The 23,658-nt window shown below is 40.4% G+C and overlaps 1 protein-coding gene across 2 annotated transcripts in view; it reads right to left on the bottom strand.

Moving 5' to 3' along the window:
* Positions 1–401: 401 nt before the first annotated feature.
* EGF (epidermal growth factor) overlaps positions 402–23,658 on the bottom strand; it is an 89,271-nt gene continuing 66,014 nt past the window's right edge. For both annotated transcript variants that reach the window (XM_026499184.4, XM_044384242.3), the window contains 8 exons: positions 20,686–20,802; positions 19,866–19,991; positions 16,541–16,663; positions 15,035–15,179; positions 9,931–10,095; positions 6,686–6,803; positions 3,605–3,710; positions 402–1,479 (listed from right to left, as the gene is read on the bottom strand). In XM_026499184.4, coding sequence (XP_026354969.3) covers positions 1,223–1,479; positions 3,605–3,710; positions 6,686–6,803; positions 9,931–10,095; positions 15,035–15,179; positions 16,541–16,663; positions 19,866–19,991; positions 20,686–20,802 — 1,157 coding nt within the window. In that variant the 3' untranslated portion in view covers positions 402–1,222. The remainder of the gene's footprint in view (positions 1,480–3,604; positions 3,711–6,685; positions 6,804–9,930; positions 10,096–15,034; positions 15,180–16,540; positions 16,664–19,865; positions 19,992–20,685; positions 20,803–23,658) is intronic.

Below are 23,658 nucleotides of genomic sequence, written 5' to 3'. Positions count from 1 at the left end.
CCACTAAATCTTTACCAAAATTTCTAAGTATCTACTTGAAGATATGTGCTTCAACTCCTTTTTATGCTGAATTCTGGTCTAACCAAAGTCTAAGGAGTTGAAGAAAAATGCAAGAAAAGATAAGCGAAGGGACTAGCTATATATAAACTGAATAATCCAAAGTCTACGCTTACTGTATTAGGTTGTATAATTTGTAATAACAACATCTTAGCTACAAGAATAAGATTTAATTAGAACACCTTAGGAAGTTTTACTTTATAAAGTTACAACAACAGATTTCAAAATTATTTTTAGAAGTGTAACAATAGGAAGATTTGACAATCACTTTGGCAAATCACTTTGGTTCAACTCTATTACCCCTTAAACTATAATTTATTACTTAACCAGGAATACAAGAAATGTTTATGTTTTATAGTGTTTTTATTTAAATAATTCGAAGAGATCAATTGTTTAAAATGAAAATAAATCTGGAAATTTTCTTGCAATCTCATATTTGAAAATAAGTAAAAATTTGGTGCCAACACATGAAAGGAAAATTTACCATTTTCATTTTACAAAATTCTGTGGGGAAAGGATAGTAATGCTTGAGAAACACTGATGTCTCTTGGGTAATTTTTTATAAAATAAAAATGTTTTCATTCAAAGATTTTAAAATAGAAAAAATAAGCCAACTAATTCTGGAGAGATCAGGTTCTAAGTTAATACATTTTTGATTAATTTATCAAGATTCATTCTGTGAAATTACCAGCATGGACCACACCAGTGCTAGGTTAAATGCCCACAATGTATCGTATCAGCAATTTTAATATTCTAATCATTTTATGAGATTGAGCTAAATGTTCTGCCCAGATAAAAGGAATTATCTTACAACTGACCAAACCAGTGCGGTTGCGTGCATTAATCCAATTTCTTCTGGGGCTGCAGAGAACAAAGTACCCATCTGTACTGACTATTGAAGACAACACAGTTTACAAAGTAATACTGTGCTTTGGTTTCTAATGAGTTACCTAGTGATTCTCCCAGTTACTCTTACTTGAAAATCTGCAGTGGAACTGCTTGAAGGAAGAAACAAAAGCATGACTCCCTATTTGTCTCCAGGACCCTGAGTGGGTGATTAGTTCTGGAGATTGTGGCACCAAAATCTGCATTTTCCCTCTACTCTTTGAAATGAAGTATTACTGTCTATCGATACAGTTTATAGTTTTTGACCTTCCTTTTAATTTCAGTTTTCACCAAGTCCGCTTCTTTTGGTGTGGTGGATCTGGGGCCCTTTGTTGCCATAAGGGTTACCTGACAGGAGAGAATGGGGCTTCTCGATCCCCAAAGCAATGGGCCGTGCCCCATAGGAGGGGAGAGGAAAGCTCTGCTCCATTGCCTGGGGACCAGAGCCTCTATCACTGGATGGTGGAGGGTGGCAGCCTTGCTCTGCGCCCATAGACACCTGGGGTTCATTTCTCCATGACGTCTGTTGCACTGAGCCTGTACAGAAGGAAAAAGAAACTTGAGGATTCACATCATTCACAATGTCCAGCAAGAGAGGTCCTAATAATAGTGATTGGAGAGTAGGCCTGACAGACAAGACACAGAATCAATCCATTCTCAGACTATGTGGACCCAGTTTCTAAAAAATTAGTCTTGGTTGGATGAGATGATTCAAAGGCTATGCTACCTGACATTCCTCTTTGACTTTGTGCACTTCTCTCCCCTTCTGGGAGACTTGAGAACAGAGCTCAGGTTTTCAGTGCACTTACACGCCTGTTCCCTACCGTGGCACTCTGCCTGTAGCACGATGCTAACTTAACCTGCACCGACTCATGTTGGCTGAGGTCGGTGACTATGGTTCCATGGATGACCACTAGTACAACCTGTGCTTTAACGGGTTTTCCAGGAGCGGAGAAGGAATTGGCTCAGAGCCAATCTCTATCTTTTATCTCCTCCATTCTCTTTCCCTACTTTGGGTCTCTTTGTGCACTTTCACCTCATGCATTTTATGACACAGCTGGCCATGATGGGGGGGTGATCACTCAGATTGGGAGACAGTTTTATGAATGGCCCACAGAGAATGAGTCAAACTGTAGTAGAGTGAGCGAAAAGGGAGATAGTCTAATCTTTTCCTGTGTACTCAGCTAAGTCCTTAGTTATTTTCTGAGTTTAACCACACCTTGGTCAAATCATTGTGCTACTGATTAACTGGAAAAATTATATGTACCTCTACACTTAATTACTTTTGTAACAAAGAATTATGTGCTTTTAGCTCCTCAGGAAAAACTAGTATGTAATTATAAGATATTCTATTACTTTCTAATAATGTTAGTATTAACAACAAAACCCAAGCAACTTTTGAAAATGCCAAATGTTTTCATTATGCAGGTAACAACACTGGTAACAATTCACATATGAAACTATATTTATTGTTGTTTTAATATTCAACTCTTAAGTGTACCTTAAGATCCAAGGCCTTTGTCAAGGAAAAAAAAGTTCTACTGAATTTGGGCTACATGGCGATACACATACGAGACAGATGTAGAGTGAGTTTTTCAAAACAAGAATCCTATGTTCTCTCTACAAGGAAATCTGAAGAGGCAACAAGCATATTTACAAAGGACAAACATCAGAAAATATAGGCAGAGCTGAAGCCCCTCTCAGCAGAGAAACTGTTTTGTTGTTGTTGTTGTTGTTGTTAAAGATTTTATTTATTTATTTGTCAGAGAGAAAGAGCACAGGCAGGATGAGAGGCAGGCGGAGGGAGATGCAGTCTCCCCACTGAGCAAGGAACCCAATGCAGGACTCGATCCCAGTACCCTGGGATCATGACCTGAGCTGAAGGCAGAAGCTTAACCGACTGAGCCACCCAGGTGTCCCGAGAAACTGGTTTTTGTTGGTTCAAAGTTTCTTTGAAACTTCCTAACAGCTTATGATTCAAAACGTGTTCAACCTTGTCCTCTGAGTTATGAAATAAAACTGACATCTGAGCCCCAAATTGTTTATCAATCATGCAACTCTTGTCAAAAGTATTATGTTAAAGGGTATCTAATTCCATTTTCACCTGAAGCAGACTGAGTTCCAGAGCAGCCTGAGAACCTGGGTTGATTTTATGGACCCTCTCCTAGCAGCCTGAATGGACTTCATAGATGGCCAGGCATCTGGCTGAGGGATGGCCTCTGATAAGACGTGAACACTCCCAAATCCACAGGGGGACCCCCAGATCAACTTAAATTCACAGGAACCTTCCTTCTAGGACACGGAACACATTTTCTTAGAGCCATTTACAACTTCACCAGAACTATACCTACAGCTACCATACAGATCCCAAACCCCAAGAATGACCCCAAAACCCAACCAAATTCAAAAGAAAGAGTCACTCATTGTGTGCTTGCTCAGAGAGATCTAACAGACTGGTATGTGAACAGAGTTTTGAGCGAACATGGTAACATCATGCAAGATAAGAATCCAATCCAAATACAGTTCTCTAAGGTGCTATGGCATTTCAATACAGCCCAGCTGGTCACATAGCTTATACATAGTTTAACTCTTGTGTCTGTGCTTCCATGAGATTTTCACACCTGGGAAAACATTCAGGATCCAGGTAAAGATAGCCACTCACCTGGCTCCAGAGAGGAGGACTGGCTAACATCTGCTACCTCACCGTCCTTGACAGCCATAGGTTGACGTCCATTCCTGAGATTTTGGTGTTCCTTTATCACCACAAACTGCAGAGAACATAAGGGAAGGAGGGAGAGAGAGGACATCGCTGTAATTCCTCAATTATCTCAACATACATGAAACCAAAGTTTATGGCTTCATTATGTTCATCAAATGGAAGGTTGAAAGAAAGACCCTGTCAAATTTCTCTCTCTTGCTAATGAAAGATTCAGTTTTCAATCAGGAGCCTTATGTCGATTAAGGAAACTAGGCATCACCAATATCTTTACTGAAGAATCTATTCCAATTCTGGAATCCCCACTTTTGGGTCATGGATCCCAAGGATCCCACTGTTTCACTTTAAGCAATCCAAGAATCCCTAAGTGTTCAAAGCATTGCCCAAAGACCAAATAAGACCTCATACATGTATGTGCTCCAACTTTTCAAATATGTGTGTGCGTGTTAATAAAATTCATTTAAACACGCTACAAAGTTCTGAGTAATTTGGGGTCATTAATGGGTAATTACAACTAATAGTAGAACTACTATTTTGCAGGGACCCACCAAATGCTTTTTCATAGTTGAACCCCTTAGGAACAAGAATTCTACAAGGCAGGCCCAGAAAGATTCAGCATTTCTCTTTGGTCAAAAAAATAAATTATTTTTGTCCTTACTGTGTTACCCACGATTGATTGGGCACTTGCAATGCAGGCTGACCAGAGCTCACTGGCCCACATTCACACAAGACAGATTCGATATTAAAATAGATCAATGAAAAAAATAGATCAATGCTATAAGTTATCTCATGCCTTAGGACAAAGAGAGCAATTTGCAAAGTCCCTCCTCACCAGTCAGTAACCCAGCAGAGGGGCTGCCCCAAGATTTTAGCTGATCATGCTCTCTGTTGGTTCAGAAATGGGCCCTCGACAGGAGGAGCCCATAACTCAGAAATACAATAAGGAAAAGGGAATTAAAAAAAACAAAACAAAAAACAAAACCCTCCCTGCTCGTATTTCTCTTTGAGAAAAGTGTAGGAAGAATAATGACTGGAGTCAATTAGGGAGAGAAATGCTGGCGAATCCCATGAACCTGTGTTTTCATTTTCTTATTTTCCATGATGCTAATTATCCTTCACTGCTTTCTCTTCATTAATGGTCTCCCTGCAGCAACATACTGCCAAATCAATACATGACCCACTGTTTCAGGGCACATACCCATTATTTCTGACAAAAGTCAAAATCCAGCCCTCTGCACTGCAAATTTTCCAGCCATATGTTTTTCTGCCAGAAGAACATAGGACCTAGAATTCTGGACTGAGACGGGGAAGGCAGCTGATGGAACCACATTCCGTTCTCTTGCTTCTCCTGCTAGTTCAGATGCTTGGCTCTCTCCCACTCCCACTGATCTCTGCAGCAGTAGCTGGTGTGGGTGACAATCACGGTGGACAGCCATGACAGCTGGGGGACTGAGCTCAGAAGCCCAAGGCCTCCTACCATGGCTCTGAGCCAACACGCTGCTAATGACAGTGGCAAGTGTTTTTGATTTTTTTTTTTAAAGATTTTATTTATTTGACAGAGAGAGAGAGAACACGGTAGGGGGAGTGGGAGAGGGAGTAGCAGGCTCTCAGCAGAGGAGCCTGATGTGGGGCTCGATCCCAGAATGCCGGGATCACGCCCTGAGCCGAAGGCAGACGCTTAATGACTGAGCCACTCAGGCACCCCTGATTTTTTTTTTTTAAACTAGATACAGATTGTTTCTCCCTCCTTTCCATGATTTCAATAACATGAATTAAACTTGCTACCCAAAACCTTAATGAAACACTCAATAGCCCCACAGGTGCAATACAGGTCATTTAGAAGTCCACACAGTCATGAGGGCTCAAAGAACTGAGGACGCTCTCTAGGTAAATCCACCCAGGAGCACACACTTATGGAATCCGAAGGTACAGAAGGGACCTCAGGAGTCATCTAATCCAAACTCCTCAGTGTCCTGAAGAGGAAACAGTTAAGTGACGTGCTGAAGAGTAAGACAGCCGATTAGCAGGCACGTCAGGCTAGACTTCACATTACTTATTTGATTTTTATATCTTAAGTTTTGTAGTTTAAGCTTCATCAGTTAAGTTTCATTCAGTATACACGGAATGCCTCTAAGAGGCAGGATCAGTGATCACCGCTGAGGTAGAAGCATGGCCCCAGGGGAAGCTACTCTCTGGGAAAGCACCGTGAGTGGAGGCAGGGCGGTGGGAAGTGGGGGTGGGGGTGGGGAAGGAGACAAATGCTGCCTCTGCTCCTCCAAAACATCTTCCTAACAACCTTCTCCCTATTTGCCCACAGGTTTCAATCCCCCGTGGATCTGCCATATATTCCAGCCTCTTCTGCAATGCATGCCACACATAATACCAGCAGTACACACTTAGCCACTCAAGTTGTGCCTGCCAGGTGTCTGGAAATGGAAATTCCAACAGTTTCAAAGGAGCTTAGCCTAGCCCAAGCTCCCCCTATGTGGTTTCAAGATCAGTTACTGAAGTGGGTAATTTATGAAGCATTTTGAACTTCCCCAATCACTGCGCTTTTTGGAAAATGTATAGGTTTGCCAGACAAAATATAAGACACCCAGTTAAATTTGAATTTAAATTTCACATGCACTATAAGTATGAATTTAACTAGGCAGCTTGTATTTTTATTTGCTATATCTGGCAACTATTTTGCTGCTGAAATTTAGGGATTTAAAATGTGTGTGAAGAAAAGAGATCTTAAGAAAGTTAGAGCATCAATTATATTTCAATAAAATAAATTAATAAACAAACAAACAGCTACAGGAAAAATCACAAGGGGAAAAAAAGAAAGAAAAGTAGAGCATAATCTCGGGCTTTTAAGACATCCGTTTGAAAGAGACTACCTAAAAATTGGGAAAGACTTTTCACATAACCCATCAAATGTAAGTTATAAGAAGAAGCTACGGGGCAGAAAAAAAAAAATAATGAGAAAAAATGAACTGGGGTCCATATGAAGCCAATTTCTTACTTCTACTTTGGTCACATTACCCAAGGCTGGGGACAAGAGGCCATCCTGGCCTCGCTGTCTGTAGGCCTGCTACTGCTAACTTCTCTGCTTGACTCTTCGTAAGGATTCTTTAAATTTTTTGATGGCAGCTTCTTAGTCCTGCAATAAAGCCAAAATGTGAGACAATTTCAAACCAAAACACAATCAGTAGCCCACTCAATGATGGTCAGGGACAACTGCTTTTGCCACCGAAATGTAGGTACTTAAAATGTCTGAGAGAGAAGAAATATTAAGAAAACTAGGAGCATAACTTTGGGTTTTAGAAGGCATTCTTTTCCGCAGAACTGTCCAGATATTTCACTTTTTCCAAGGTTCTGTGAAATACCTGGTCTCCTCCCACTAGTTTGGTGCCCTCTCCTGCTCAAAGGCATCAGATGCAAGAACACACAGAGAGGAGGACCCAAGAAAATACTATCTCATAGTTGCCCAGCTAGGAAATAGAATAGGTCTCTTGCCTCCAAATCTAGCTTTATAAATATTTATTTGTTTGACAAATAGGAAGCACAAAGTCTATAGAAGGCATGGTGTCATGCACTGAGAGGAAGGGGGATAAAGGGAGGGAGATCTAATATTAAGCTGGGATCCCCGTCCCCAGAGCAGTAGCCTCTAGAGGGAGAGAGATGGGTATATCATGTATTGAAAAACCATTTAAGGGGGGGGCGCCTGGGTGGTGCAGTCATTAAGCGTCTGCCTTCGGCTCAGGGCGTGATCCCAGCATTCTGGGATCGAGCCCCACATCGGGCTCCTCTACTGGGAGCCTGCTTCTTCCTCTCCCACTCCCCCTGCTTGCGTTCCCTCTTTCGCTGGCTGTCTCTCTCTGTCAAATAAAAAAAAAAAAAATCTTAAAAAAAAAGAAAAGAAAAACCATTTAAGGGAAGGCAATGAAGGAAACATGGTAGTGAAGATCACTAGGCAGCCTCAAGATTTCAAAACAGTGCTGCTGTCTTGGACAGGTGGCAGCTGAGTCCCTCTGGAGTGTGACCCGCTGTCAGATGGGCCTGCCTGGACACCTGACCAAGGGTAAGTAAGGAAGGTAAGCGCTGCTCTGAAAACCATTCTAGCAACTGTGACTCTTTGCAACGGGTGGTACTGAGAGGGGGTACGGGTTGTTACTGTTTTAATCAAAGGCATCAGGGAAGATATTGAATCAAGTGGCTAAAAGAAAGAGTTCCAAGTTGCAAAATAACAAAGTTACAGTTTGTGACAGAATACTTCCTGTGGATTTTCTTACAAATGGGTCCTTCCAATAAATCAAGTTTTATGAAGAAATAATGTGACATTTTAAAAATTGCTTCATTCCACAGTCTCGAAAGATACGTAAGACATAGTGTCAAATGCTCAATCTAGCCAAGACAGGCAAGGATTGATGCAAAAGGAGGAAGTAACTGATTCTAACTCTTTGAAGAAAATCATCCAAAACATCTAACTTAAAACTGAAGGCTAGAGCTGTATTTATTGGTATACTTTAGTGACATGGCAATATTTAAACTAGCAGTTTTAATTTGATCTTCTCAGAATCAATATATCAAAGGACTTGAATGCAGTCAAACACAGAGCTGAAAATTTGCAGGGGGATAAGCTAGAAAGAGTTCTGATGAGTTTTCTTTTTGAAGAAATAGCTCTTATCAATTTTGATTTTAGATACATGGCAGCCAGAAGCTAAAAATGTTCTTATTTGTATATAAAGTCTACCCTAACCCGCTGAGCTGGTCTTTGAATTCTAAGTCCAAAAGGTCAGCAATCTGACATGAGCTTTCAATCCAGACTCTGAAGAACATCAACAGAATATAAAACTTATTTACTATGTCATAGCCCACAGAATAAGAAAAAATAATAATTATGGCACACATGAACTTGAGCTTCTTGCTTCCGTATTTTCTACACTATTTCCCAAGCATCTACTTTTCTTTTGGCATTCTGTCCAATGGGATAAATCTTGATTATTTAATATTCTTCCTACAAATCCAATACCAGGCTAAAAAGTGAAATGGTTACTGTTGGACCTCTGAATTAAAAAATGTCAAGTTTGTGCTTGAGAAACCTTGTCTCTCAAGATGTAAAAGGGTTCATAACATGTTACTCTTGGGGGGGAAGATTACAGCTCATAAAAAATCATCATGATAACATAGCGTTTATTAAGTCCTGTATGCCAGTTCTACACTAAACTCTTGAATTAACTCAATTAATTTTACAATAACTATTGAAGTAAGTACTATTCCTTATTCCCATTTTATAGCAAAGGAAATTAATGAATACTAGGGTTAGATAACATGCCTGATGTTACTTAAGCATGACTGAGACTTGTGTGTGTAGTCTGATTCTAGAGCCCATGCTCTTAACAGCAACGCTAAGATACAGCAGGATCTCAAACAAGCACATCTTGGATGAAATGCTGAAACTCTCCATAATACATGACACTTGCCACCTGAGTGGTTGGGTTGCCTGGTAAATGCGGTTGGATTTTCACCAGCAGATGATGGTATAAGTATTCCCTACATTCCCAGAGAACTGGGGCCATTAGTTAAGTGGGTCATAGGTTCTTCAGGATTAAAATGATCAAATTGAATTAGGTAATTCTACAAAGTTTGCTTCTGCCCAAAAGTGTTATGGCTCAATTATTTCGTACAGCACAAACTGTAACAGTACATAAAATGCTTTTCAACATCGATGATCGTGGAAGATGAAGTCCTTTTCAAGAAAATGGAAAATGATCCCTTCACCTTAATGTAGTATTATTTTTTTAATTAAGTGTATAAATATTTTTGCTCCACAGTTTTTAACTTTTACTTTTGAAATTACTGAAAACACAAACCCCAAGGACCTTCCAAGTGAGGGAAAATACTGATTCTCTTGAACAGAAGTTAATACTTTGCAGGAAATTGACTGAGTGGAAGGCAGCCCCGCAAAATTAATTATGCAGCCTAGGGGGCGAGCAGGTGATGCGTAAGAGAAAAAAAAAGTGGAATATAAAAATGCATTATGCTCAACAACAACCCCATTAACGATGTAGATATACTGACAAAGACTGGAACGGAACAAGGAAAAGTAAAACCACTGATGCTTTAGAGCAGTGAAATCCTCAGCCATTTCTTTTTTTCTTTTACTGTTATTCCCCCTTTTAAACAAATGTAGCAAGTGTGTAGAAAAAGTTCATCTGGAGAAGGCAGGCGTTCCCTTGGGAGGTGCTAGAGAGAGGCTGAAAGTGCCAACGGAAAGACAAGGCCACCTGTAGCAGTGGGCGCCCCACAGCCCCAGCAGCAGCAGCAGGACGAGCCCCACCACGCAGACAGCCACCACGGTGACTTGCCACTGCCTCCCCTGGCCAGCGTGGCGCAGTTCCCACGTCAAGTCTCGGTGCTGACATCGCTCCCCGACGTAGCCAAAGACACAGCTGTAACAACACACAAACAGAGGTCAGCCCTAAGCCCCGGCCAAGAATGCTTATATATTTTCAGATTCTATATCCTGCTGTCTTTCAACCTCTGTGTTTCCAGACTCAGCTCTTTAGAAGCATATGGAAAATCCATCAGGGGTCAGTTGAAAGCACTCTGATTTACAAGTTAATGCAGCATGGACTTCCCCTTTGGTCTGTTTGCCCTGGGACTGATGAGGGATTATTTGCATACCACCTCTATAAGGCATTGCAGAACATTGATTAAAGATCAGCTTCTGTTGGGCTAAAATCCTGAGGAGCTAACTTTAAGACCAACACAAAGCAACTCTGCCCTGAGAGCCAAGAGAGTTTGTGAACAAATGTTTGGCCAGATTGCAGAGAGTATAGGTCAAAGGAAGGAAGAATTTGAAGGCAGAGTCCCTCACTTGAGACCAGGCTTACAAAAGAATGTGTGCAGTCTCTGAACAGGAAGTACAGCCTAGCCAGCCAAGGAAACGTTTTCTTTCTTTTTAAAAAATTCACCACTGACCCAAGAGAAAAGGTCTCAGTGGCGGCACATGAACATTTGCGTACTTTCTTCAAGGGAGAAAAAGCTAAATGGAAGAAAAGGGGCTTTCATGGTGTTTCATTAGTGAAACTGTAACTAGCATTACCAGCCACCAACACCGCCTGTGAACTTGTAGTTAAAGTAAATGAAACAATGCTGCCATCTACTGGGAACGTCGACTTCCAGAAAGTATGCAATCTGGGGTACAACCGTGTTCTACTACTCTTCACAGGAGCATAAACTTCAAAAAGAACCTATTAAGCATTTTGAGCTGCTCACTTGTTAGGAATTTCCTCCCCGCTCAGCACTGGGTCAGCTATCTATCCGCACCTCATTCCAAAAGGACCTGAAGGAATGAATGCCCAGGGAATTGATACTGGTCCTCATGGTGGGAAGAGAGAGCACGAAAAAAGCATGAGATGAAGCTGCAGAAGATCTAGATCCTAATCCCACTTCTACCTTGAGTTGGTCATAAGAGCACTGGAAAGTCACTTTAAGAGAGAGGAAGAATGGGGGCGCCTGGGTGGCTCAGTCGTTAAGCGTCTGCCTTCGGCTCAGGGCATGATCCCAGGGTCCTGAGATCAAGCCCCGCATCAGGCTCCCTGCTCTGCTGGGAGCCTGCTTCTTCCTCTCCCACTCCCGCTGCTTGTGTTCCTTCTCTCGCTGGCTGTCTCTCTCTCTCTGTCAAATAAATAAAATCCTTAAAGAAAGAGAGAGAGAGAGAAAGAATGAAACTAGCATTTGTTAAGCACCCTATGTATCTGACTGCATTTGTTAAGCACCCTATGTATCTGACTGCTATGCTAGGCACTTTCACTCATTTTACTTTCAATAGCAGATTCCCATTTTACAGATGAGAAAAGTGAGGCTCAAAGGAGTTAAGTAATTTGTACCAGGTCATACAGCTGGTGAATGGCAGGGATTTGGTTGGTTGGTTGGCTGGTTGGTTGGTTGAATATAGCTGACACACAATGTTACGCTTAGTTTCAGGAGTACAACATAACAATTTGACACGTTTATACATTATGCTTTGCTCACCACAAGTGTAGCTGCCATCTGTCCCCATATATCACTATTACAATATCAATGACTATAGCCCTTATGCTATGCCTTTTATGTCCATGACTTACTCATTCCATAACTGGAAGCCAATATCTCCCTTCCCTTCACCCGTTTTACCTAGCCCCCCATCCCCCGCCCCTCTGGCACCCATCAGTTTGTTCTCTGTATTTACAGGTCTGGTTCTGCCTTGGTTTGTTTATTCATTTTTTTCAGATTCCAATAGAAGTGAAATTATATGGTATTTGTCTTTTTCAGTCTGACTTATTTCACTTAGCATAATACATTCTAGGTCCATCCATGTTGTCTCAAATGGCACATCTCATCCTTTTTGTGGCTGCATAATATTCCATCGCACACATGCATACACACACACACACAACACACCTTCCTAATCCATTCATGTATCAATGGACACTTCAGTTGCTTCTATACCTAGGCTATTGTAAATAATTCTGCAATAAACATAGGGGCACAAATATCTTTTTAAATTAATGTTTTCCTTTTCTTTGGGTAAATACCCAATAGAATTATTGGATCATATGGTATTTCTATTTTTAATTTTTTGAGGAAATTCCATACAGTTTTCCACAGTGGCTGCATCAATTTATATTTCCACCAACAGTGTATGAGGGTGCCTTTTTCTCCACATCCTTGCCAATACTTGTTATCTTTTGTTTTTTTGCTTTTAGCCAGTGAATGGCAGGTTTGATCCAAATGGTTTTCTGATTTCAAAGCCCGTGTTCTTTCTGCTACATAGAGCTACTTCCAAAAAGGATTTTCAACTCTGTGCACCTCCAAAAAGCTATTCTTCTAGAACGGATCATGAAGGAGATGACAGGATCTGAGTGTAGGAAGTATAAAGGACCATCAAGTTATTCCAGGCTTTCCTCAATACTGTTTTGATGCTAGCTATCTTTGGTTATAGTCATTTACGAACAATGCCTAGCAGCCACTTTCAAGCTGTTGGATGTTAATCTCAGAGACTTTACAGTCTCAAGGAATATGCTAATCACATGGGCAAGAGTCCTGGGGAGCAACAGCAATCTATGGCCCAAGGCAGTTGGCCAGCATTTCACATGGATGGGCCCCCCACTACTAGTTCTTCGGGTTATTAATTAGTTCTGTTAAACAAGCAAAAGATTTCTGGGTTTTTTTATTCAGATAAATTATTCAAATCTGAGTTTATTTGGTCAAATAATTTCAAGAAATTCTGGACTAAAGAAAGGTCAACAAGACTTTTCACATTGTGCTGTACTATGATCAAGAACCGAGGGCTAGAGTATGTAGCATTTCTCAGACTGATTTGACCACACAACTCTTTTTTCATGAAACATTTCACAGCACTGGTGCTGGGGCAGCTTGGTCTCAAGAAGACCTGGCCAGAAGCATGTGGGTTGGTTCAAAGCCAAACCAGAATGAATGAGGACCTCCTTCCTCTTAGCTCAGGAAGCTTGGTCTTCTGAGAATCTCCAGGCCAGGGAACCTTTGAGGAAGACATGGGGTGTGGAGACTTCAGTTCTCACACCCTCTGCACCCCAGGCAGCCAGGGGTATCTCTGTATCTGAGCAGAGCTTCCATTGCCCTCGAGCAAGAAGAGCAGCCCTTTATAAACCTTCTCACGGTATTAAGAACACTCTGCAGAATGATACCGATGAAGTGTTTCTAATAAAAGTTAGAGTGGTGAGCACTTGTAGAGATGTGTTATTATAGAATTTTAAAAATACAAGATGAGGTCATCGAGGCAAAAGGAGGAAAGGGTTGAATGTCTGATTAAGCCACACTTTTATTAAATGTAGAATTCAAAAACAAAGTTATGATCTAGATTAATGGGACCTCTGGTGATATTTTAAATATTGCTTTTGATTAAAGGTCCTTAAATGTGAGTGTTATCTCTAGTATAATTGTCATTTTGTAGCAACTCATGTTTAAAACATTATCAGGGAATAAGATATTTTCATCAGGATTTAATGACAGAAAGAAAAGCAGTGTACTAAAGAGTTCATAAATCATTTAATGAATTGATGCTATCAGGTCAAATGAAAATAATGTACTAAATGCAATTCGTAATTGTGAAGTACCCTTCACATTATTGTAATGTCTCTTATAATCTAAAGTTAAAGTATCCTAGAGAAAAAGAAACCATGATCTAATAAAGTAGCACATTTATCTTCATCATTTCCTTATTTTGGATAATAAGGAACCATGAACAAGGAAAAAAATTGATTTTTATTATCAAAGTCAAGGATAACTATAGTGAAGATTGGATTTATCTTAGGTTAGAAAATTACAGCATGCAAATATGAACATGAAGGTAGAATTCTATGGGAACTGAGTCATTTTCACTAATATTCACGAGCATTTTTCATTACTTTTGTCTGGCTGACATGATTTATAATGCAAGGCCATTCACTTTGTCACAGAATACAACTTGTTCTTCTAACAATTTAGACTATGTTTCTGCTGATTATTATTCATAAAATAATAAAAGCCTTTAAGCTTATAGCATCTATTCATGAGGATCAGAATATCTTATCATTTCTTCCTCAGGCACAGAGGAAATTACCAATGAGTCAGGAGTCTAGCCACAGGGGACCTATTTATTTTTCAGGACCTATCAGTTCCCTCTGATTGACTTGAAAATATGAAATCCATTAAAAGTAAAATTTGATGCAGAACTAGGTATTGCTGCAAGGGAAATGTTTTCTGAGGACCTACAATTTCAGCTCACCCTCAAACCTACTTTTCAGTGCACTGTGCCCACTGTGAAACCGTCATGGGGACAAAAAAGGAACAAACAGAAGCAGGGGCTGCTTCCAGCAATTGTTACTGAGCAACAGAAGTGCAAACACCAACTATTAGAAACTGAAGAAAAATCATTGTTTTTCCAGTTTAGAAAACTGAAGGTCAGAAGTCCAGTGTGTATCTATAACACTTTTGTAAAGTCGGAAACATATCGTGGATGTGCTCCACATATGTAGCAGAAAATAAATCAAAGTTTTAAGGAATTCTTTCACAAACCTAAGTGTTCAGCCAGAACGAGAGGTTTAAGCCCCAGACTGTACCAGTAGTAACATCAAGTAAAAGGGGAAATCACCAATTCTTTAAACGTGTATTTACCATTGGCAGCTCGGGGCTGGGGGGTGATAGGCAGGGAGGGTGCAGTACGGACGTGCACACACACACACACAAAATTTGTATATGTGTGTTTATGTGTTTTTCCCTGGCAAAAACCTAATTACAGAAAAACCGCCTTGATATGTTATGAATTAGCTAAAAGTTACGGACTGCAATCTCATATCTCTGAGCCGTCACAAAAGCTTGACTTACTTGCATGCGTATCTGTCAACTGCTTCGATGTACATACACACACCGTTATAGAGGCAGTAGCCCTCATAGGATGAGGGGCATTCCCGGTAAGTATTTCTCACAGAATGGCGGCCATCTTCCATGAGATGAGAAGGCGGAGTAGAGTCTACAAAAATCAAAGACGTTACTTTTACTTTCTGAAGTGATTAGGTCTTTCAGGGATCAATATCTGGAACTAGTCTCTGTGAACAATTTGTGATCTAATGTCTTTTAGTGACAAGAACCAGAAGCAACTCTAGATTTCACTTGCCTAACCAGACTTCATGTCATTCACCATGAAGCCAGCCCTTCTTTCTTTAGGTCCAGTATTCTCTGACATAAAGCGTATTGGAGGCAAGTAAGAGAATGGTAGATTCTAAATTACCACATGAATCCCGAGTCACTGGTCTCGTTATGAAAGCCACCTGTCATCCACAAGCACACACCAACGATGTGAAATGACAGCTAGCTTTAAGAGGGTCTTGCTGAACAAAAGTATCTCTTCATGGTTTATAAACTACCCACGAATACACAGTCCCTTACCCTCCATATCCTGGAAGCCTCAAAAATTTCTCCCACACAACACTTTCTTCTAAAAATGGTGTAAATATGAGGGGAGCCCTCAAAGACAAGACTAGCAAATCTGACAGAAAAGAAAGGTTACCGTAACAGAGGGAATGTTAAAGCGGTGACGTCCCTTTTATTGAATGGTTCTCTGCTTATTAAAAGGAAAACATTAGGTGTGTAGCTGACTATATAAATATTAGCAGTCTTTCAATACCTATAAGAAGAGCAAACTATCTGAGAAAAATAATGTGTTAAAAAAAAGAGACCCAAGTAAGTGTAGAAATTTCCCTTCTTGTTTCCTGCTTGCAGAGCTGAGACAGGTAAATTGCTGGGAGTGGTGGCGTAAGAGCTCCCGATCCTGGTTTCCAGGGTCGGGGTGAATTCAGCTCCCCTTCTGGGGTGCAGGTGGTGAGAAGATACTGCCATTTGGGGAAAGCCTCAAGAAAGCAGAAGGCGACTGTTAACATTAAAAAAAAAAAGAAAGAAAAAAGAGCCAAAGTTCTAATTCAGATCAAGAAATACTAATTTTTTAAGGTAATATTTTAAAAGCTTTAAAAGTGATTCAAAATACGAAGGGTCCAGACATCCCTCCTGAACTGCCTTGACCTGCAAAGTTTTTCCAGCAGCCCCAGAAATCAACATTATAACTTAAGACATTAGTCGCATAGTGAAAGAGAACCACCTGTATTCCCACCTTTATTGAATTGTGAGCAATAAAAAAAGAATTTCTTCCAGATGCTATTAAATTAAGAAAACTTGGACTATTTGGCATCCCCAAGCTTAGCATCCACCTGATCAGGAACGTAAACTCACCAGCCCATTGAATCAAATATTCCTAGACTCTCTAGAGCAAATACATTGGGGTATAGAATTTTCCAGAATTAAGTCCCTTCCTTGAACCTAGACCACCCGCCAACCTACCAGCGCATATCCGCCCAGGTTCAGACAGGCTGCCAGCACACATGCAGGTGTAGTTCCCCTCCGTATTTGTACAGGTGGCATTTTCCCCACAGGTGTGCATGCCCAATTGGCACTCATTAATATCTGCCAGAAACAAAGGAGTAGAAAGAGAAAAGTGAGGTGCAGAGGAGGACGAAGGGTTATATCATTGGAAAAGCCAACATTCTGGAAGGGGAGCAGCTACAACCTCTGCCACACTGCACGCTCTCAGAGTCTCTGTATTTTTTGATTAAAAAACTCTATCATGAACGTTGGACACAAGGATGCAGTGGGCCCCTCAGCTGCCTCCCATTCAGGCGTTCTAAACTCCTGAAATAAGGCTGGATAATTTTCCCAGTGCTTGGGAGGAAAGGAGACATCCCAACACGCAGTTCAGTGGGAAGGCTGGAGATTGGTAAACAAGATCTAGGCCAACATTTAGAAAACCAGATCCTACAGATTCATTCCTAACTTTTGCAAATAGGCATCCAGTCATTGGCGTAAATATAAACTAAGTCATCCCTTTATTTCCCAACTACCACTGTTTTCTTTCTCAATTACCACCAGCCTAGCATTTAAATCTTCTTCTCCCCAATTTTACATTACTATAAGAACAGCCTCACTACATTACCTGCATCCCCTCTCTCCCCCACTCCTAAACACCAATGCCAGATTAACTCGCTAAAGCACATCTCCCATCACTGCACCACTTGACTCAAATGCTCTCTGTTGCCTAGAGCTGAGCTGCCCAATATGGTAGCCATCACCATGCATGTGTGTGAGCACCTGGACTGCAGCTGGTCTACACTGACATACGCTGTAAGTGTAAAACACTTCCCAGATTTTGAAGACTTAGTGCCAAAATAAGAAAGAATATAAAATATCTCAATGATTTTTATATTGATTACATATTAAAATGTTAATATCTTGGATATGTTGGATTTAATAAAATATAAAAATTAATTTCACCTGTTTGTACTTTTTGTAATGTGGCTATTAGAAAATGTAAAGTTATATAGGTAGCGTATATTACAGCTGTACTGGATAGGGCTGGTCTGTAGAAGTAAAACCCGAATGACTGACCTTCAGCTTCTAGTCTTCTACCTATGTAATCCAACCCACCTGTTATGAACCGAATTGTATCTCCCCCAAAATCTCTATGTTGCAGCTCTAACCCCCAGTATGACCATATTTAGAGATGGGGCCTTCAAGGAAGTAATTGGAGTTAAATGAGGTCATAAGAGTGAGGCCCTAATCCAATAGGATTGAGGTTCTTATAAGAAAAGGAAGAGACACCAGGTCCCCCATCCCCAAACCACAGCAGGAAGGCCAACCTAGTTTACATACACTCTACTTAGCTCATTTCAGCTATTCTCTATCCCCAAAGAGCCCTGTTATATGCCCGTGCTTGGAATGCTCCCCATTCCTTCCCATTTCTGCCTAATGAAAATTTACTCATGCTCCAAGGTCCATGATACTTCCTTCATGAAGTCTTTCCTAATACCTCAAACAGACATTCTTCCAGTTGGGAACTTTCATTGTAGTTTTTACTTCTCTCATAATGGATACCCCTCTTCACCACTTATCACAGCTCCCTGTCTTTCAGATCCTACTCTTCTCGCAAGCAAGCTACCTCTCCATCATTCTGGTGTTCCTCACACTTCGGAGGACTGTGTCTTTGCACTAATAAGTGCCAGGTAAACATCTGTCACATTGAGCAGCTATCCCGAATGACTCATTGAGTCTTTTTTTTTTTTTTACTGACTTCATGTTATAATTTCTATGAAATCTCTATAATCTCTGTATCCCTGCAGTCTCTGTATCTCTAAAATTTCTATAATCTCTGTGAACCTTCAGAGTCAGAGATAGCTTTTCCAAGAAACAAAAACGAAGACATACTCTTGGCCAAGAAATACAACCACTTCTAGGAAGAAGAACAACACTTTTACACGGCGTTTATTATGTTCCAGGCATGGTTTAAAGCACTATATCTACATATATCTGAAAGGAGGAAGGAGAGGAGGGAGGGAGAGAGAAGCAGAGATAGCGGAAGAGGGAGTGGGGAGGGGAGACAGACAGGGAGGGAGAGAACAGGAGTAAGCACATTCTTCCACGGGGGCCTAAGGACTCCCTGCCCCTAGGCAGACTGGGCCTGATACCCGGTTGCATGTTCACTACTGGAAGGAGGTAGGTTAGTAACAGAGAATCCAGAGTGTCATGAGTTTAAACATCCAAAAAGTATACCTTCTTGTCTCTTCAAAGTAAATACAAAGCCTGTTTGTCTAAATTATCTATCAGCCTGGTTAATTAGAGCAGTGGCATTTTCCTGACTGAGAGCCAAATATGTGCTTAAAAGAGAATTTACAAATGACTGTGGACTCCACAAAACTAATCTGATAAAGGTCTGATTTATACCAACCAGATCCAAAATCATCTTGGTAGTCGTGACTGACATTTCATCTTTAACCTCAGCATGTGGGAGAGAGCAGTATCGTTTCAGTTTATTATCAGGTCATCTGCCCCTCACCGTGATAAGATTTGTATGTTTTCAGAAGGCAAAGAAAATACTGGAAGAGACATGTGAAAGCCCTGTTAAACTCCAAGTAAGCACTTCACTGGGCGAGGATGGCTTCAGGCAGGTCCCCACTTGCAGGGCGCTGCTATGCTCCCGACACCTGGCATGGTACAAGACAACCACCGAGTGAGCTCCAGCCCAGAAGCCACACCCAGATCTTGGCAGAGGACGGTGATTATGAGAGAGGTTTTCATCATTCTTCACTTGTATCTAAACATCAGTGGCTTGAATCTCCCATCTACTGACACTTACCAAGAGCCCCCAATGAGCCCTTTCACAGAACCACTCCTCCTCTCCTTTATGCACAGAGCAGGGACTTCCAACAAGCCTCCATCAACTCTGCAGTTCACCACGGCTCTCGTGCAAAATCCAGAGACAAGGAAAATGCTGTACGACTCCCCCTCCTCCCATGATGGCTCAAGGTGTGGAGCGTTGCTGAGGCACTGGCATCACTCAAACTCCAGAGAAAGAATTAGGAAGGCAGAGGGGCCCACAACGTCTGCAGGGTCTTGAAGCTGACTAGTGCCATCCTAGCACAAGGGCACAAACTTGACTGTTCATCCAGAATCAAGATACGTCAGCTTGAACAGGTCACGCAACTTCTCTTTTAGTCTTAACAAGCGTGGCACTTAAATTATATCCTGTCTTCTCTCGACTCACCACACCCACAGTGTTTCCCAATCCTCTGAGCCCTGCCTCCACGCTCCACCCTTGGCACACACACTCTCTTACCAAGACAGTGAATCCCATCGCCTCGGTAGCCTTCTGAGCACCGGCAGACATAGCCGCCTTCGGTATTGACACACTTAGAGGAGGTAGGAGGGCAAACTGTGGTGCCCGTCTCACATTCATCTATATCTGTGGGCAAAATGATGAGCTAGTGAAATAGGTAGACAATCCTGGCATAAATGAGAATCATAGGAAAAAAATAAGTATAAGCTTGCATACGATCATTCAGCTGCTTACAGATACTGTCTGCAAATGTAATGCACACTCTGCATCTTGGCCACAAAGTTCACTTCCCAATCAATTTTTACAGATTGCTTAGGTGTCTGCTTAGCTAAGTATGTGTAAATAAATCAGATTGTGCCAGAGTTTCAGACCATAAAAACTGAGATTTTTACAGTAATCACGAACTTAAAATTTCAAGGCACTCAATATAAAATGGAAACCTATCCAGCATAACCTATTTATTAAACTAAAACTTATGACCTCAGCTTTTAGGGGGGGAAGTTGTGTTTTTATTGTAATTGGTGAATTTATAAGTTTGACTCAAACTCAAATTCATGCTTCTGAAGCTAATTATAAAATTTTCCCCTTAATATCAACTGCATATAGCACGAAATTTAATATAAACTCACTGTAACATAACAGCATACTATATGTTTCATATATTCTATATATGCCATCCATTATCTTTTAAGCTAATATCAAATAATTTATTCAATCCTGCTGATTACATAAATCCTCTGGAGCTTTTGAATCAGTATTATCTGAAAGAATGTTTCTGGTTCACTATTTTCCAGATATGTGTATTGGCCTTTGCTCTTACCAAAACATAGTTTTCCATCCCCAGTAAATCCTTTCAAACACTGACATGTGGCATTGTCTCCCTCTGAAACACACTGAGCTCGTGTACTGCATCCCACAGGACCGCAGTCATCAGCATCTGCAAACAGCAAGAACCCCATCAGATTATTTGCAGACCTTCGGGGGGGAAATGGACTTGAATGTTTCAGGCTCTACAGAACATCTCAGCACTTCCTTTCTGAGTTCTGGGACCAGTTAACCTCCAAAGAGAAACAATGAGTTGACCTGTAAGCTATGTCTATATTAAAGGGTCCAGAAGCTATGTGCTCCTGTTTACATGCTCTCAGGAAATCTTTAGTCTTAAAGAACTATTTGGTGTTCAAAGAGCCCTGCGTGAAATTGTTCATAATTTTTTAAAAAGCATTTGCAAACTTGAACTATAAAATTTCCAGGAGTAAATGGACTCAAATATCAAAAGTTTTATTGTTTATTTGAGAATTCTCAACTATTATGATGTACAATGGGGGTCCATATAGTCTTTTCCCCCCAAAAGACACAGACTCATACATAACAAGTAGGTCTGTGTACCAACATGGCAGAGATAGAATAAATAAGAATTCATTACAATAATACAAGATACAGTAAAAAGATGTATTGTCAATTTACTAAAGGTATGTCTCATATATAAGAGAATATGTAAGTCGCAATGTATGCTTATTGTCAGGATTTATGCAGTGACTTGCAAACCTCAAGGCACTTTTACAAAGTCATGAACCATATAAACTAAATGCTGTAAATGGATCATTGCATTTCATACTCCATTGAAATGCAAATGCCCCAGGGGACAGAACTGCATTTTGAGTCATAAACATGAGCAAGTTGTTTATTTTTTCTTTTGACTACTTATGTATATAATCATTCTTCAAATGCCACAGTCGGAGTTGGGGGGATGTGACATACCACAGCAGGATATAAACTATCATCCCTCTATTCACTGGTAAGTTTGCTCATCTGAGTACAGAAGAATAAAAGAAGCCCTCTAAACTTGCCCATAAATTAAAGAAAGTTAGGTGATCTAAGTAGGATTCAGATTCCAATGTGAATGCAGACATTGGGTAATTGCATTTGATTTGCTTAGCTATTTGAGTGAGATTTCTCTTGTGGGAACACATGCCCTTCATTCTTGCTTGGTCATCTCCTGTCACTCATGACTCTTCAAGATGGATAAGTTCAGACTAAATCAATTATCCATTTGATTTGGCATTTATTTGGAAGACTAGCTCTCAACTCACAAGGCTATTCAGTGTATAGTGGACAAGATCCAATTACCCAAGACATTTTAAATCACTTGCAGAATTGCCTTAAATTAGAATATGATTCAGGATTTATTTGGTAACTTGCAAACCCCAAGGCAGCTTTTGCATAATGAAAAGCAATGGATATGCGGTTGGGGTGTGGGGGATGGGCTATAGCCAAAGTTCTTTCTGCCACAAACGAGTTCTGGAATCAATGAGTGCCTGGGCTTCACATCCCTCTTCTCCTAATACGAGTGACACTTCTTGTCCAGTCTGCTTCACATGATAATTGTAAGCACTTGGAAAAAAGTGATTAAAAAAAAAAAAGACCTGAGAATAATATTTTATACATATGTAAATAAGGATGATAAAGAGGAAGGGTATTGTGAGAGTCTGAATCAGAATTAGCCTTATCACACTAGAAAAGACTCTTGAGCCTACTAGTTAAACTACTAAAATTAATTTGTAAAAGTATCTACAACATGCCAGATCCTAATGAGAGCCAAAAATACGGTGATGGAGAATATAGACAGGGTCTGTGATTTCTCGTACAATTAGTTATGGAAGTACAGGTGTGATAGCACTCTCAATAAACAACACTAGGTTCTAAGAGAGCTGAAATAACTCTCATCTCACCTGCTTAGGAGACTAGGAAAAGCTTTCTGAGCAAGATCTGAAGCTGAGATCTGAAGGATATACAGGACTAGGAAGGGTGTAGAAAGAGCACTGTGGGCTGAGAACACAGCATCTGTCTGTCACAGGCAAGGCCAGTGTAACTGATGCTGGCCATAGAAAGCCGTGGGCAGAAAGGCACACTCTGAGCCTGGAGAGGTGTGTAAGGACTAGCTCAGCTAACGCCCAACAGCCCATGTTAAGAATTTTAAATTTTATTCATGAATTTAGAAGAACTCATTATTTTAGTAAACTTGACAACGAGACCTTTTTATGACTGAATTTCTTTGCCTGGTTGTATACAGATCTACTTGCTACAGGGCAGTCTGTATGTCTTTGGGGAATAAGAATATATTGATCCTAACCTAAAATCTATTATAGAGTTTCAAATTCTTTTTAGCATAGGCACTTTATTTAAATGAAATCTCACTACAAAATATAAATATGACCCCTTAGCCTAACACGAGTAGAACTAAAACTTTATACACTAAGACAAAAGAGAACACAATTCAGCTATGGGAAGATGAGGCAGTTTTCACAAAGACAGTCAATTCCATCTACTCTGCACAAAGTCAAGTCTCAGGTATGAAGCCAAACACAGCCTATTATACAGTATATGTATTCCAAATCTTTGGTTATCTCATCACCAATGTGTCTAATTTACTATCTGTCATTATCTTGGTCTTTGAATCTCCCAAACATTAGTCTTTCCAGTTATGCTCTGGGAACTTCTAGGGATCCTTAGCAATCTTTAAATGGTTTTCAATACTGCTAATATTTATTTAAACTGTTTTAGTCTATCATTTACTTGTGTCTACATCAGACTGTGACCTTGGAGAACAGGGCTATATTTAGCTCATTATCATATTCCTAGTGCTTAGCACAGTGTGTAGCAAATAAATAATCCCTAAATGAGTAATATTCCTAATGCACTGTTTTCTAGACTTTTTCTTGATATGAATTAATTATTTGCTCATAATTTTCAAAAAACCTTTGGTAAAGTCATTACCTTAATATATCTTAGCCTC

Source organism: Ursus arctos, unplaced genomic scaffold, assembly GCF_023065955.2.
Source record: "Ursus arctos isolate Adak ecotype North America unplaced genomic scaffold, UrsArc2.0 scaffold_11, whole genome shotgun sequence".
Lineage (NCBI taxonomy): Eukaryota > Metazoa > Chordata > Mammalia > Carnivora > Ursidae > Ursus > Ursus arctos.
This window is presented reverse-complemented; position numbering and strand designations above follow the sequence as displayed.